Here is a 13,141-nt window from a genome sequence, read left to right on the forward strand (position 1 = left end):
GAATCTGCTGGTGATTAACAGGCTGCTGTGGAGCCTGATGAGCTGCTGAACAGGTGATTCATCCAAGAATCAGGTGTGTTGGAGCAGGTAAACAATTAAAACCTGCTGGATGGCAGCCCTTGAGGACCAGGATTGGCCACTCCTGACCTAGCTATTGTGTGAGTGAACTGTTATCATAAAGTTTTATGCTATCTTACACGTATAAACAGTCATGCATTCTTGGAGATTTTACTAACCAAAGGATTAGAGACTCCTCCCTGCTGAACCAAGGTTTATATATATAAAGGTTGACATTAAAGAAACATCATGGCAGCATCAAGACATTAGGTATCTACTTTTTATTGATTTGATCCAGTTTTCATGTTTATGAGTCATTTTTTCAGAGTAAATGGGATTCTTACTATTAGATTTAGTATTTAAAATAGATTTAATTATTTTGAGAAATCTAGAAGTTTTCATAATGGGGGACGAAAACAGTGAAGAATTGTTGCTTATGTTGGTTTGAAAAATAACAAGAATGTTCTGCTCAAAGGCAAGATAAAAAGCAATTTAACCAACAGGTTCTACAAGTTTAACACTTGCTTATCTGTACAAATCAAATTTAATAAGATTGGAAAACAATTGCCTCCACGTTCAAATTGCAATGTGACTTTTGACAGTAAATTTTAATATTATTTTGGTCTAATTATTTTGACTAAAGTGAGTGAGGAGTGAGGAGTGAGCACCACCTCACCCCTGCCATGTGGACCTCAAAGGATAAACCATCAATCTTGCTCAGTGGTCAACTTTCCTGGCGGGGTCACCCATGAAGACAGTGGGAGGGTTAAAAAGAGAGGAACTTTACTTTTCGTTTTTATGAAACAGAGCAAATAGCCACAAGAGGTCAGAGCGAGATGAAACAAAAACGGGGTTCACCTGATGGCCTATTTCTGCCACGTTGTTTTGGTGATTTAGGTCTTTTGGCTGAAAACCAAAACGTACTTTTGGGTCATTTTCAGCCAAATGTTTGCTGCATCCTTTCTGAGTAGTACTTAAATAATAATACTCCCCATAGGTATACCTGGAGACCTGAAAGCAGAAGCGAACAGCCCGTATGTCCCTGAGAGTCTGAAGAGACCACTCCAGCTCTCTGATTATATTTCCCTAACCACGCCCTATTCTGTCAATATAAAATGGTTTTGGACATGAGAGGCCCAGAAACACACTCTGCTCCTTTTTCTCCTTATCTATGTATCCTCCCCCACATTCCTGAGTGGTACACTGTTCTCTGTTTTCATTCTAATTCTGACTAGATTCAAAACTGCATGGTTTAACTCTTCTACATAAGAGTGAACTTATAAATATTTATAAGCAAACAGTAAATAATAATGTAATACCAAAATGATAACACAGAACCGATAATACTTATGAGTAAATAGTAGAAAACTATAGGACTAAATATTCCTATAAGTCAGAACCCTAGTATCACATATCCCAAGCAGATTTTCTCACCAGCTTTTTGTATGTCACTTCTCAGCATTTAAGATGTCTGTAAATCTGTTTCATGAATCTTGACTCTCAGCAAGCAATCTGGCTCAGACTCTCATTCACCTTTTGTTGTTTCAGGTGAACTTAATGATAACTAACGTGCTAGGCTTCCGTTGACGAAGACAAGTTTCCAACAATCAGCAGCAAAGCCGTCAGATGGTGAGAACAGACACTCAGCTCTACAGAGACCTGGCTCAAGCTTGAGGAGGTAGAGCTATCCAAGTCACGAAAGATCAGGGGTCTCATTTATCAAACATTGCGTAGAATCCTTACTAAAACCGTACTCAGCAAAAAAAAGTACTTACGCCAAGTAGGTTTGTGATCTATCAAACATGGAGTACGCACAGCTGCACACAATCTCCGCTTCATAAATCAGAAACTATCTAGAAAGGTTCTCAGCTGCTTTTTAGTCACATCTCGCCCTCACCACACCCACTTACTGCCATAAATGGTCAATGCAAAGTGCCTTGTGGATCTCATGCATATACATAAGTCAGCTTGTTGCAGCATTTCGATCGCGACCACAGATCAAGGAAGTGTTATTTCACAAGCAGAAATTCAGGTACTTGTGGGTGAGGTGGGGAAATGAAAGGAAGTGCTTTTGCAAAAACAAATAAAAGAAAACCCACAGAGTGGCACAGTGTTGCTGAAGCCGTCAATGCTGAGTTCTTCAGAGAGATCTGTGGCGGATATAAAAAAAATGATCCAATCAGGATTTGATCCCCAGACTCCCAGGTGAAAGTCACAAGCACTAAACCAGTCACTCAGACGGAGATCTCCCTTGTCCAAGTAGCCAGGGCGCATGATCAATCGGGTCACAGTGACAGGACACACACTGTCACAGATGCATGACATTCTGTCTCAATCTGTCCCCCTGCTGATATTCTGCATTCCTTTGTTTAATGTGCAATAACTGTAAAAACTCATTTCAACACACATACTTATTATACATATTTAATCATGTAAATGTGTATTTCATGTAAATTTGTACATACATCAGTCTGATTCAATTTTACTTGTTACACTTCTGCTGCAGCAAACAAATTTCCCAGGATTTGGGACAATAAAACATTTCTGATTATCAATTAGATGTTTTTACTTCAAATGTAAAAACATCTAATTGAGAATCAGATGTTTTTACTTCAAATGTAAAAACATCTGATTGAGAATCAGAAATGTTTTATTGTCCCAAAAACTGGGAAATATGACATTTGTAAGAGGGTACCGATGACATTATTTCCTATGAAAGTGTTTCCTATGTACTTATCTGTTGTTTTTTTATTTATCTACTTTAAAGAGGATTAAGACTTTCCTGAGGAACACCATGACACAGGATGGGCTGAGTGCTCTTGCCATGCTCTCCATGGAAAAAAAGCTTGTCACAAACATTCCTGACTTTAATAAAAAGCTAATCGAGAGCTTTGCCACTCAGAAGGACAGAAGGGCAAAATTTCTGTACAAATGAGGTATCACACACACACAAATGCATCCACTTGATCTTTGTATAAAGTTGACCTTGGCACAACACTCCAGAAATATTTAACAGTGTAAATATCTGGCATTTTGTCTAAGTAGTGTTTACTACCATTACTGTAACAGTGACCTGCTCATAATTTTTTGTGTTCACTTCATTGTTGAAATTAAACAAAATATTTTTTTACTTGCCTCTTGCATTGCCTATTTACCATTTATGGTCATGTTATTTTATGTGCAATTTAATGCAATATTTTTCAACCTTGGTCCGCAAGGCAGCGTGCCAATAGTCAGACACACCTGGATTAATCAGTTTGTCCAATGATGTAAGACAGGAAATAAAAGAGCTGTGCTTAATTCAGGAAATAGTGAAGTTGTGCACAAAGCTCAGAAAGCACAAGTTTGTTTAAAAATAAAAAATAGCACAGCCCCACCAAAAATATTTTTCACCAGCCACCACTGGATATTATAATCCTATGATAGTATTTTAATAAGTAATATAACTTTAAACTACACACTAGACTGATCACACGTAATGTTAAGATCACTAGACACATTCCTTTATCTCTCCAGTCAGAGCTTTCCTTTCTGACACGTGGCCTAATCTCTGCAGGGTTTATATTTGTGTCCAATCCTAATTCGACCATAAATCCAAACATCTGAATTATAAAACGAATTCCCACGTCACCCTTAACTCAATTCAAACGTTCTAGAGTTGCGAGCCGGCCACTCGTAACTTTTTAATCACAAAGAATCTTGACCAGCTGGATAATAAAACCTGTTGCACACTCCACCTGAAGCAACGCTCCTTCAGAATAAAAGCTGAACTCACTGACCCTTCAGGGTCTCGCTGACGCTGTCAACCAACTGCCGCTTACCTGGAGGAAATCCCAAGACTAGTCTGTCGTACCATACGCTGTTTCATCGGCTCCGGTACCAAATGGGGGTCCGAGAACCTGGCATTCTGGCTATACAGAAGTCTTCGTCAAGGGTATGTAGAACAGCAAGATAGTGTCTGAATGTGGTTTTTGAAACGCCGACTATAGTTTAGAGCAAAACATTCGCTCCCACACAGAACTATGCTTCTCTGGAAACGAGAGTTCTGATAACAACATTCCACATTACACCCTTCGTTTTGCCTCATTCACAACCTAGATCCATTCATCACACAGAGTGTTTAAAGTTAGAGTTAGCCTTGTTTTAAATTGTTTAGAAATCTTCTTAAACTTTAAAACTTGTCTCTCTTTTTACTCTGGGTTATTACGAAGTGTTACCTAATCCCTGCAATAAAAAGTTCTGATCTTCTGTTTAAAGGTAGTATTTAAAGATACATCAAATTGATTCCTACGTAAGATGTAACTATTGATACACTACAGGGGTATGTACATGGTTCACATTCCAGTACATATACAATACAGGATGCGTGTACCCCTGTGAGTACCCTGCACTTATACCCTCATTATATCATATATTGCTACTAAATAATTGTACAAGAACTTTTCCATTAATCTGTAAACAAGTAATTAAATCAAGCAATACAAAACTGTCACAATCTGCTCCTGCCTCCCTGACTGTGTCTCTCCCCTGCCCTTAATTAGTCTTTATTGTTCTCACCTGCCCCTTGTTAAGGTTGGTTTATGCTTGACGCGTCCGTGAGGTCCGCACGGCTCCACGCGGAAAAGTTGCGTCATTTTGCTCATCTTAACAACCACGCCCCTCCACCACGCCTCCGCACGGCCCAAAATTTCCACAACGCGCACCTAGGAAATTTCCTAACCACGCGGACGGATGGACGCGGAAAAACATGGCGGACCGGCAAGAACTAGTATGGCAGAGGTTCGTAAATACAGACATTTGTATGATTCAGCTCTCAAAGATCACCGTGATCAACATGTTGTTAATAATTCTTGGAGAGAAATAGCTCACACTGTCGGAAAAGACGAGGATGCTGTTAAAAATGCTGGAATGCCATGTTGTAAACAGTAATTTCTACTTCTACTACGGTGTAGTGTTGGATGCATGCTGTAGAGCTCCATGCTGCCCCCTGCAGTTTGGGAGAATATTGGCTCACCGCAGAGACAAGCCGCATGAACCATAAACGCTGCGAGTTGTGAAGCACGTTCCGTCCGCGAGCCGCATCAAAAAGCGGAAAGTGAATGCGTCAAGCATAAACCAAGCTTTAATCCGCCCATGTGTTCCTGATTGTTTCCCTGAGTATTTATACCTCCCGTCTTGTTTGAGTCTTTGTGGGGTCATTGTTTGTTGTCAGCGTTGTTTTGTTCTGTCGTTCCCGCTCTGCCATTAAATCTACTTTTATTTTATCCGTGTCTGCTTTCCTACCTCCTGATCTGCTCCACCACACATGGTCCGCCACCATCCACACCTGCAAGATGACAAAAACTTTTGAACAAAATTAATCACATGGAAGCTCTCCATATGAGCTTCAAGGGTTAATTTTTTTTAAATTTGTTTCAATTTATTAACATCTTTATTATTATAGGTGGAAGTCCAATAGACTTCCTGTTTGACTTTGTGAAGGAGTCAAGTGGCCCAGTTGAAGGGTTTGATCCAACAGACAATCGTCCAACAGCTGGTAAAGGAAACACAGCTTTATGATTGTCAAAAATAATCTAATAAGTGCACACATAAGTGAGCTGATTACTCTCTTTAAAGGTAGTAATGCTAGTCTGATTGTCACACTAATTGGGAGTGGCTCTGCCACGGTAACAGAGGTCACTCTGGTTGAGTCTTCTGGTTCAGGTCAAGTTAAGAGCACAATGGCCGCTCAAGTTGGAGGACAGTTTCTTTTTCGGTTTGATTCAATCCCATCGTTTCAGTTTGTGGTTCTTCTGAAGGGTCGTAACATTAACAGCATCTCCAGAGCATCCTCAGAGGTCTTCCAAAGGCAGTCCTCCACCAGCCTGAAAGCTTCTGCTCTCAGTTACTGCTGTAAGCAAATGCTACCATCTTATTTTGTAATCTTATCTGTGATTTTTACTCCAGTGGACTTTGCATCTTTCTTTTCTTCTGTGTTTTAGGGTAATTCTGATACTTCCTTGAAGCCAGGAACACCACAGTCAGTTCCCTTCTCTGTGACCACAAGTGGTGTAGGAGGAAGTTTCGCCATCCAAGCTATCAATGATCAAGGTTTCACTTCAAGTTTCCCATCCAGTTTGTTTCTGGATGCTGGAGGTAGTACTAATGGTACAGTGAACATCACAGCACCTCCTGACACCCCGTCTGGTACCAGTGTCACTCTGACCATTGAGGCTACAGCACCAGCAGGCACAGACACCAACTATGCTGTGCTCCGTTTAATCGTCCTTCAACTGGTAACATTTGGGCAAGAAACATATATAAAAGCATCATTGGGACTACATGTTGTTTCATTCTAGTTGTCATACTTCTACCCTCACAGGCGACTGATTTCACTCAGCCAGCGTGTCAGCTGCTCAGCCTCTAGTCCAACTGCTCTGACAACTGCAGACTGTCAGTGTGGGAGCTCTCTGTCCAGGTCAGTGATGGAGCCAATGGGACGGGTGTGGCGAGGGTCAACAAAAGACAAGACAGTGGCCCCATGAACAGCTGCAGTGTTGATTTAGTGCCCAAGGAAAGTGCAGCTTTTTATCATCTTCATCAATTAACAAGACTCAGAGAATCAAAATACATGTCGGATCTCCTTGCAGGCTACACACCCAGTAGGGCTCTGAGTTTCTTAGGAAACAGTCAGCTGGTTGAACCCCGGGTCAGAACCAAAACAGGGTGACGCAGCTTTTAGCTACTATGCTTCCTTATGACTTCAAATCTGCCCCAACTCTAGAAACATTGATCTTTTCATCTGTTTTTGTAGGATTGCTTCTTATGCTGCACCTTCTGCGCTGTAACTGCTCAGTCTTTAGTTTAGCTTAATCTTTTTTTATTTAGTGCTCTATGTTGTAAAATGTAATATTTTAGGTTGTAACGTTGATATCTAAATAGTTTTTGTTTATTCAAAGTTTTTACTTGCACATGAAAATAACATTGAATGTGTGTAAAATGTTCTACATAAACAAACCTGCCTTGCCTATAATAATAATAATAATAATAATAATAATAGACCAGTGGGTTATGATTGTAGCTATAATATTTTTCTACTGCTTTTCTACTGTTTGTGGGGCTTAAGTTATTCATGGTATTTTCCAGAATTTATATTGATTTGTGATTAAGAGAAAGGAAACTATTAAAAAAAGTACTATTAAAATGTGTAAATAATATAAAGTATGTATTGTGGTCATTTGTGTTTATTTATGTTTAGGATTTACTTGTATTTCTTTGAAGACTATCTCATGTCATAACCAGTCATGCAGCTGTGGGTCAGCCACTCATCATAGCTAACCCACAACTGCAGCACATGATCAACCATCAGTTCCACTCTGCTTATTTATCTGGAAAGGTCAACATGAAACATCAGCATCAAGACTGCGTCAAGACAGCAGGTACTGATAACTCTCGTGTTCTCATTGTCATGTAGTTTTTCTAATAGATTAATAATTGTTTGCTATTTTTCTCAGATCAGATTAGAGATTTTTTTTCCTAAATTGTATTGTAAAACTGTCCCTAAATATGCATGTAATCCAGAGAAATGCAGATACAAAAGGTTTCTTTGATCCTCTTTGCTAATATTTCTATTTATCTGTAATGTTTTCACATTACATTGTGTAAAATGGTCCTAAAGTTGACATTGTTTTGGGATATTTCTATTGTCTTGATTATTCAGAATTTAATTGTTTTGGACAGTTTTTAATTTTCCAGAGGAATTTGGATCAACATCAGAATAACAGACAAAAAATTGTTTTGACTAAAAATTTGAATGGAACAAGAACTGATTATGGTTGCATAATTAAAACTCCAACAAGATGAAACACCATTATGATGTTACATTTTATGTGTGTTTTTAACAGATTGGATCACACTGAGCAGTCATGTCTGGGCTGACAGCTCTGGCTCTCCTGCTCCTACAATGTGGCGCTCTAGGATTTCGTATTTTATCTGGTGACTCTATAACTCACGAAGACATAACGGAGAAGGCGATCCTAAACGTCACGGCACAAGTGTGCTGCTCTCTGGCTCTCACTGAGGGAAAGACCTTCACTTTTCCTGTAAGAAGCCAAACTTAAGAGAAATGTTTCCTTCAAACCGTGATCAAGTTGTGAATCTATGTGTTTGTTTCACTGCAGTCACGTTTAACAGCGGAGGCAGTTGCTGCTGCATGTGAAGCGCTACGATCCTCCAAAAGTTTCCTCTGGTCAATCCGGAAGATAAAAATGGCCAACTGGTTGGTAGACCTTCACAAAGTCTTCAAGGCACCTTTTCACTTTGATGATGAGACATTTAAAGAAGGGAGGAAGCTCATCCTGGAGGGATTATCCACCGTGAAGGCTGCTAACAGGAAACACAACTATTTATCAGCTGTATTAAAGCTGGGGGAAATATTGCACACCTTACAGGTATTTTCATTTAATTCAGATCTTATTGATTTGGTTAAACTTACAACTTTAATATATGGGTAGAAATATAATTTCAGATACATGTATTGAATTAAATATATTTAACTTTTTCCTATTGACCTGAAGGATTTCTACAGTCACAGTAACTGGGTGGAAATGGGCAATAAACTTCCTAACTTTAATCTAACCAGGGCAAACACTCGCATTGGAAATATTGCAGGTAAAGAGTCCATAATTAGTGCACAGAAGCTAAACTGACCCTGTTCATTGATAATAAAGTTTAATGTGTTTTTTTAAAGCTAAAAGCAGAGCAACGTGCCGAGACTGCAATGGACAAGATTGCAGCAACAATCTTTTGGATGACATCCTGCATGAAAAGATACTCACATCAGGATATTTTAGCATTTTGTCCTCAAACAAACCCAAAGGTATACATTTTCACTTTTTAGAGTCATTCAGTTTTTTTCAGCTTCCACATCATGTCAAGAGAAATCACAGCAGACCTTTTTTGTCAGTCACGGGGAAGCAGGGTAAAGAACTGATCACCGAGTACACATCCCTGAGGGGCTCCAGTGTATAGTTTAATTGTATGCGATGTCTTTCTGCTGTTGCTTTTATGTCTGGAAGCCAAAAATCATGTTTTAGACTGAAAATTTCAGCCCAAACAAACAGTTTTTGTAGGAAGATTATATTAAAGGCTGACAAAAAGTCGCTTTGTTGCAAAGTTGTTTGATATTTATATTCAGTTGATCTGGCAGTAGGGGTTTCAAAATTTTGGTGGCTGGAGACAAAGTGTCCAATGACAAGTCATTAGTTAAATCTCATGATGCACACACCACTGAATTACTGTACATATTTGATATAGCTGTTGTTGTTTGTGCATTCCAGAGCAACTAATACTGTTTTAACTTAGGTCTAAAATTAGTCATGTCTGGTTATGGGGGGGTCAGAAAAATAAAGAAATTTTTGCAACAGTGCAGAGATGATTTTCTTTTTGAAAGCACTGAAAAATACAAAAACTAATGAGAGACTGAATAGATAGACAGAGCTGGACAATCAACTGGAATTAAGCATGTGTCAGTAGATAAAATGTAAAAACTCCAATAAAAACAGGAAAATGCAGCCATGGAGACTCCCTTGATAAAACCCGTAGGACTGAACCTAAAGGTGGGATCAACAAAGACTCATCCGCCTCCAGCCATGGACATCTCCACAGCCAAGCAGCAGATCTGGCCATCGCTGCAACCAGTGACCTGCTGGAGGAGATTCGAGGAGCTGCTGGAGACAAAGAATTCCTTCAGTAAGACGCGTTTTGGGTTGAATTCATTTGTAGAATAAAATAAAAGATAAAACACCTTTTATTGAACCTATCTTCCTTCAGGATGATGGGAATCTCCAGAGGTTCCAGTAAAGCTCTTTGCTTTGTGATCGACACGACAGAAAGCATGAGTGAAGAAATGGCAGCGGTAAAGACTCTAATATGTTCTATAATCGACAGTAAAGTTGGAACACAAGATGAGCCCTCGTTATATGTTCTAGTACCCTTTAACGATCCAGGTAGGTTCATCCTCTCTAATCAGCCTCTCTTCTTGTGTGTTTGTTTTGTTGCCTTTTTTATTATGAATGCCTTAGATGCTTTGTTTTTCTCAATAAAAAATAGATTTTGGACCTCTAATAAGAACAACCGACCCAAGGGAGTTCAAAACTTCCATCAACTCACTCTCAGCTGCTGGTGGTGGAGATTTTCCAGAAATGAGTCTTTCAGCATTGCAGGTATGTCTGTCGTTGAGGATGTTTAATAATGTTGCTTTTTCAGTCAGATATCTGTAAAGCTCTTTTTAAAAACTCACATAAAGCTGGCTTTAAGTGGGTCTCCTCCTAATTCGGAGATCTTCGTCTTCACGGATGCAAGCGTGAAAGACGCATCCCTGAAAAGCAAAGTGGTTGCACTCATAGAGAAGACAAAGTCAGTGGTGAGTGCTGTGCTAATGCAGTCATACTATAGATAATTGTAACTCAAACCAAAACCTGGATACAATCACCTTAAAGCTTCACCATTAATCCCCCCCCCACCCCACCCCCCCCCACCCCAGGTTAACTTCATGATAACCAGCACGCCCGAGTTTCGTCGTCAAATACAAGCCGGCAGCATCAAACAGCAGCACCGTCAGATGGTGAGTTCGGATACTCGGCTGTTCAGAGACCTGGCTCAGGATTCAGGAGGTCAGGTTATCGAAGTCACCAAAGACCAGCTGCCAGAGGTGATGAGCATCATAAGAGAATCCTCCAGATCCTCTCTGGTACGGACAAACCAGGGTTATCATATTCCTTTAGTTCCACCTTAAAAGATTTAAACTACAAAGCAATGTCTCGATTTTGCAGGTCGTCCTTCTCCAAACATCCAGGAGTCCTGGAAAGGCAGAAAATTTGACTTTTTCAGTGGATGAATCATTAAAAAACGTGAAGGTTTACATCACCGGGACACGTGTTAATTTTACACTCATAGACCCCTCAGGTGATCGAGTCTCAGAAGCTGGAAATTGCGTTCATCTGGCTCCTGTTCTAACACTGTTTCACTAACGACTTTCCATCAATGTATTTAACTTTTGTATATTTTCTTGGTTTGGTTTTTAGGTGGTGTTCAAAATTCTGAGACACCATCATCAGTCATTTCATCCCAGCCTGTTGGAAACTTTCAGACTGTGTTGCTTCAAATGAAAGTGGGAGTGTGGGAGATAAGAATGATGCCAACGGACTCCTACAGCCTGAAAGTTGTTGGTGAGATCTCCATACATTACAACAAAATGTGCTGGAATAGGCTTTTCACCCACCAGGGAATGATAATCCAACAAAGGTGACCGATTTTCTGTTTACAGGTGAAAGTTCAGTTGACTTCTTTTTTGACTTTGTGGAGGAGTTGCACGGCGCCTCTGGAGGGTTTGACCTAATAGACAATCGTCCCACAGTTGGTAATGGCAGCAAAATCTTCCGACGTGTTATAATCTGATGAATGCAATTAAAATTTAGTGATTTTTTTTTTCCTTCCATTTAAGGTGGAAATGCTACTCTAATGGTCACACTAATCGGGAGTGACTCTGTCACAGTAACGGAGGTTGCCCTGGTTGAATCCATGGGTTCAGGTCAGGTACACAGCAGTGTGGAGAATCAGGGTGGAGGACATTTTATTGCTCGTTTTGATGAGCTACCTTTGTTTGAGTTTTTGGTTCTCGTGAAGGGGCAGAACATCAACAGCACCTCCAGAAGAACCTCAGAGAACTTTCAAAGACAATCCACCACCAGCCTGAGAGCTTCTGCTCTCACTGTTATCGCTGTAAGCAAATGCTACCATCTAAGATCTGTTTCCTAGAGTAAGTTGCAAGTTTTTTTTATTATTCTTTTACTCTTTTAATAGGGGAACTCGGATTTGGTCTTAGAGCCTGGAAGGCCTGAATTAGTTCCCTTCTCTGTGATGACTTTTGGAAAAGGTGGAAACTTCTCCATCCAAGCTACCAATGATCAAGGTTTTAAAATAAGTTTCCCATCCAGTTTGTTCCTGGATGCTGGAGGTGGTGCTAACGGTACAGTAAACATCACAGCACCTCCTGACACCCCGTCTGGCACCAGTGTCACTCTGACCATTGAAGTTGTAGCTCCAGGAGGTGCAGACACCAACTATAAGGTGCTCCATTTCATCGTCCTTCAACTGGTAATGCCTTATCTGAGTATGTAAACTGCGTTTTATTCCATTTTAAAGCGCAGATGATTGACACATTATTGTTTCACAGGTGACTGATTTCACCCGGCCAGTGTGTCAGCTGCTCAGTCTTCAGTCCACCTGCTTGGATGACTGCAGCCAGTCGACGTGGGAGATCTCTGTCCTCGTCAGTGCTGTAGCTAATGGTACGAGTGTGGATCACGTCAGAATCAGACAAGGTGGCGGCACCTTGAGCATCAGCTCTGAGAATGTGAGTCTGGTGTCGTACGTGGCTTCCTGCTGCTCACCTGATGTGCAGCTGGTGGTTGTGGATCAGGTGGGAAATGTGGAAATCTGTAGCTACTCTGTTAAAAAGACTGGATCTCCTGGATTATTTTCCACCAGAACTGCTCAGAGGTTGCTGCTCTGTGTTTGCATGCCTTTCCTGGTGATGAGTTTAACATCTGAATCTTTACATTATAAAATATTATATTTACTAGAAGTCTGTTGGCGCACTTTTCAGCGTTTCACTCAGAGGTATCGTTAATGAAGTCGAGGGCCACAATCGTTTACTTGCTCGTGTCATCATGATGTGATAGTATGAGCGTCCTGTCACTGTGACCCGACGGATCATGAGCCCTGGCTACTTGGCCAAGGGGATGTCCCTATGGCTGACTTAGCGCACATGACTCTCACCCAGGAGTCTAAGGATCGTGTCCCGCCCGGCGATCGCTTCCCCACCTTGCCACAATGAGGTTTCCTAATTTAAAATTGTTTTTATTATATTTATGAGACAATGAGGGTGAGTTTTCATGGGAAAATAAACGAATAAATAAAGATATCAGACACTTAAAAAATTTATTGTTGTCATGTGTGTATTTTAACTCTTACAGGACAAAAACAGTCTTTCACCTGCTTTTTTTGATTAAAACCACTATTTACATTTTGTAATGTTTTCACA

At 40.3% G+C, this 13,141-nt stretch overlaps 1 protein-coding gene across 1 annotated transcript; it reads left to right on the plus strand.

The window, feature by feature from the left end:
* The first annotated feature begins 7,378 nt into the window (after nucleotides 1–7,378).
* LOC107387071 (von Willebrand factor A domain-containing protein 7) lies at nucleotides 7,379–12,923 on the plus strand. Its single transcript, XM_054730765.2, has 16 exons — nucleotides 7,379–7,475; nucleotides 7,941–8,138; nucleotides 8,217–8,486; nucleotides 8,613–8,706; nucleotides 8,786–8,914; nucleotides 9,600–9,786; nucleotides 9,868–10,043; nucleotides 10,147–10,259; nucleotides 10,343–10,459; nucleotides 10,580–10,786; nucleotides 10,869–11,001; nucleotides 11,121–11,264; nucleotides 11,363–11,455; nucleotides 11,540–11,817; nucleotides 11,899–12,192; nucleotides 12,272–12,923. Exons 2-16 carry the CDS (start codon nucleotides 7,962–7,964, stop codon nucleotides 12,725–12,727), a joined length of 2,868 nt encoding a protein of 955 aa, XP_054586740.2. The 5' UTR covers nucleotides 7,379–7,475; nucleotides 7,941–7,961; the 3' UTR covers nucleotides 12,728–12,923.
* The last annotated feature ends 218 nt before the right edge of the window (nucleotides 12,924–13,141 follow it).

Source organism: Nothobranchius furzeri, chromosome 10, assembly GCF_043380555.1.
Source record: "Nothobranchius furzeri strain GRZ-AD chromosome 10, NfurGRZ-RIMD1, whole genome shotgun sequence".
Lineage (NCBI taxonomy): Eukaryota > Metazoa > Chordata > Actinopteri > Cyprinodontiformes > Nothobranchiidae > Nothobranchius > Nothobranchius furzeri.

What these genes read in the sequence shown, in the direction of transcription:
- LOC107387071 (XM_054730765.2), top strand. Translation starts at nt 7,962, where the DNA reads ATGTCTGGGCTGACAGCTCTGGCTCTCCTGCTCCTACAATGTGGCGCT. An exon ending in AATCCTCCAGATCCTCTCTG is followed by an intron (nt 10,787 to 10,868) that starts GTACGGACAAAC and finishes TCGATTTTGCAG; the next exon opens with GTCGTCCTTCTCCAAACATC. An exon ending in CTGCTCTCACTGTTATCGCT is followed by an intron (nt 11,818 to 11,898) that starts GTAAGCAAATGC and finishes CTCTTTTAATAG; the next exon opens with GGGAACTCGGATTTGGTCTT.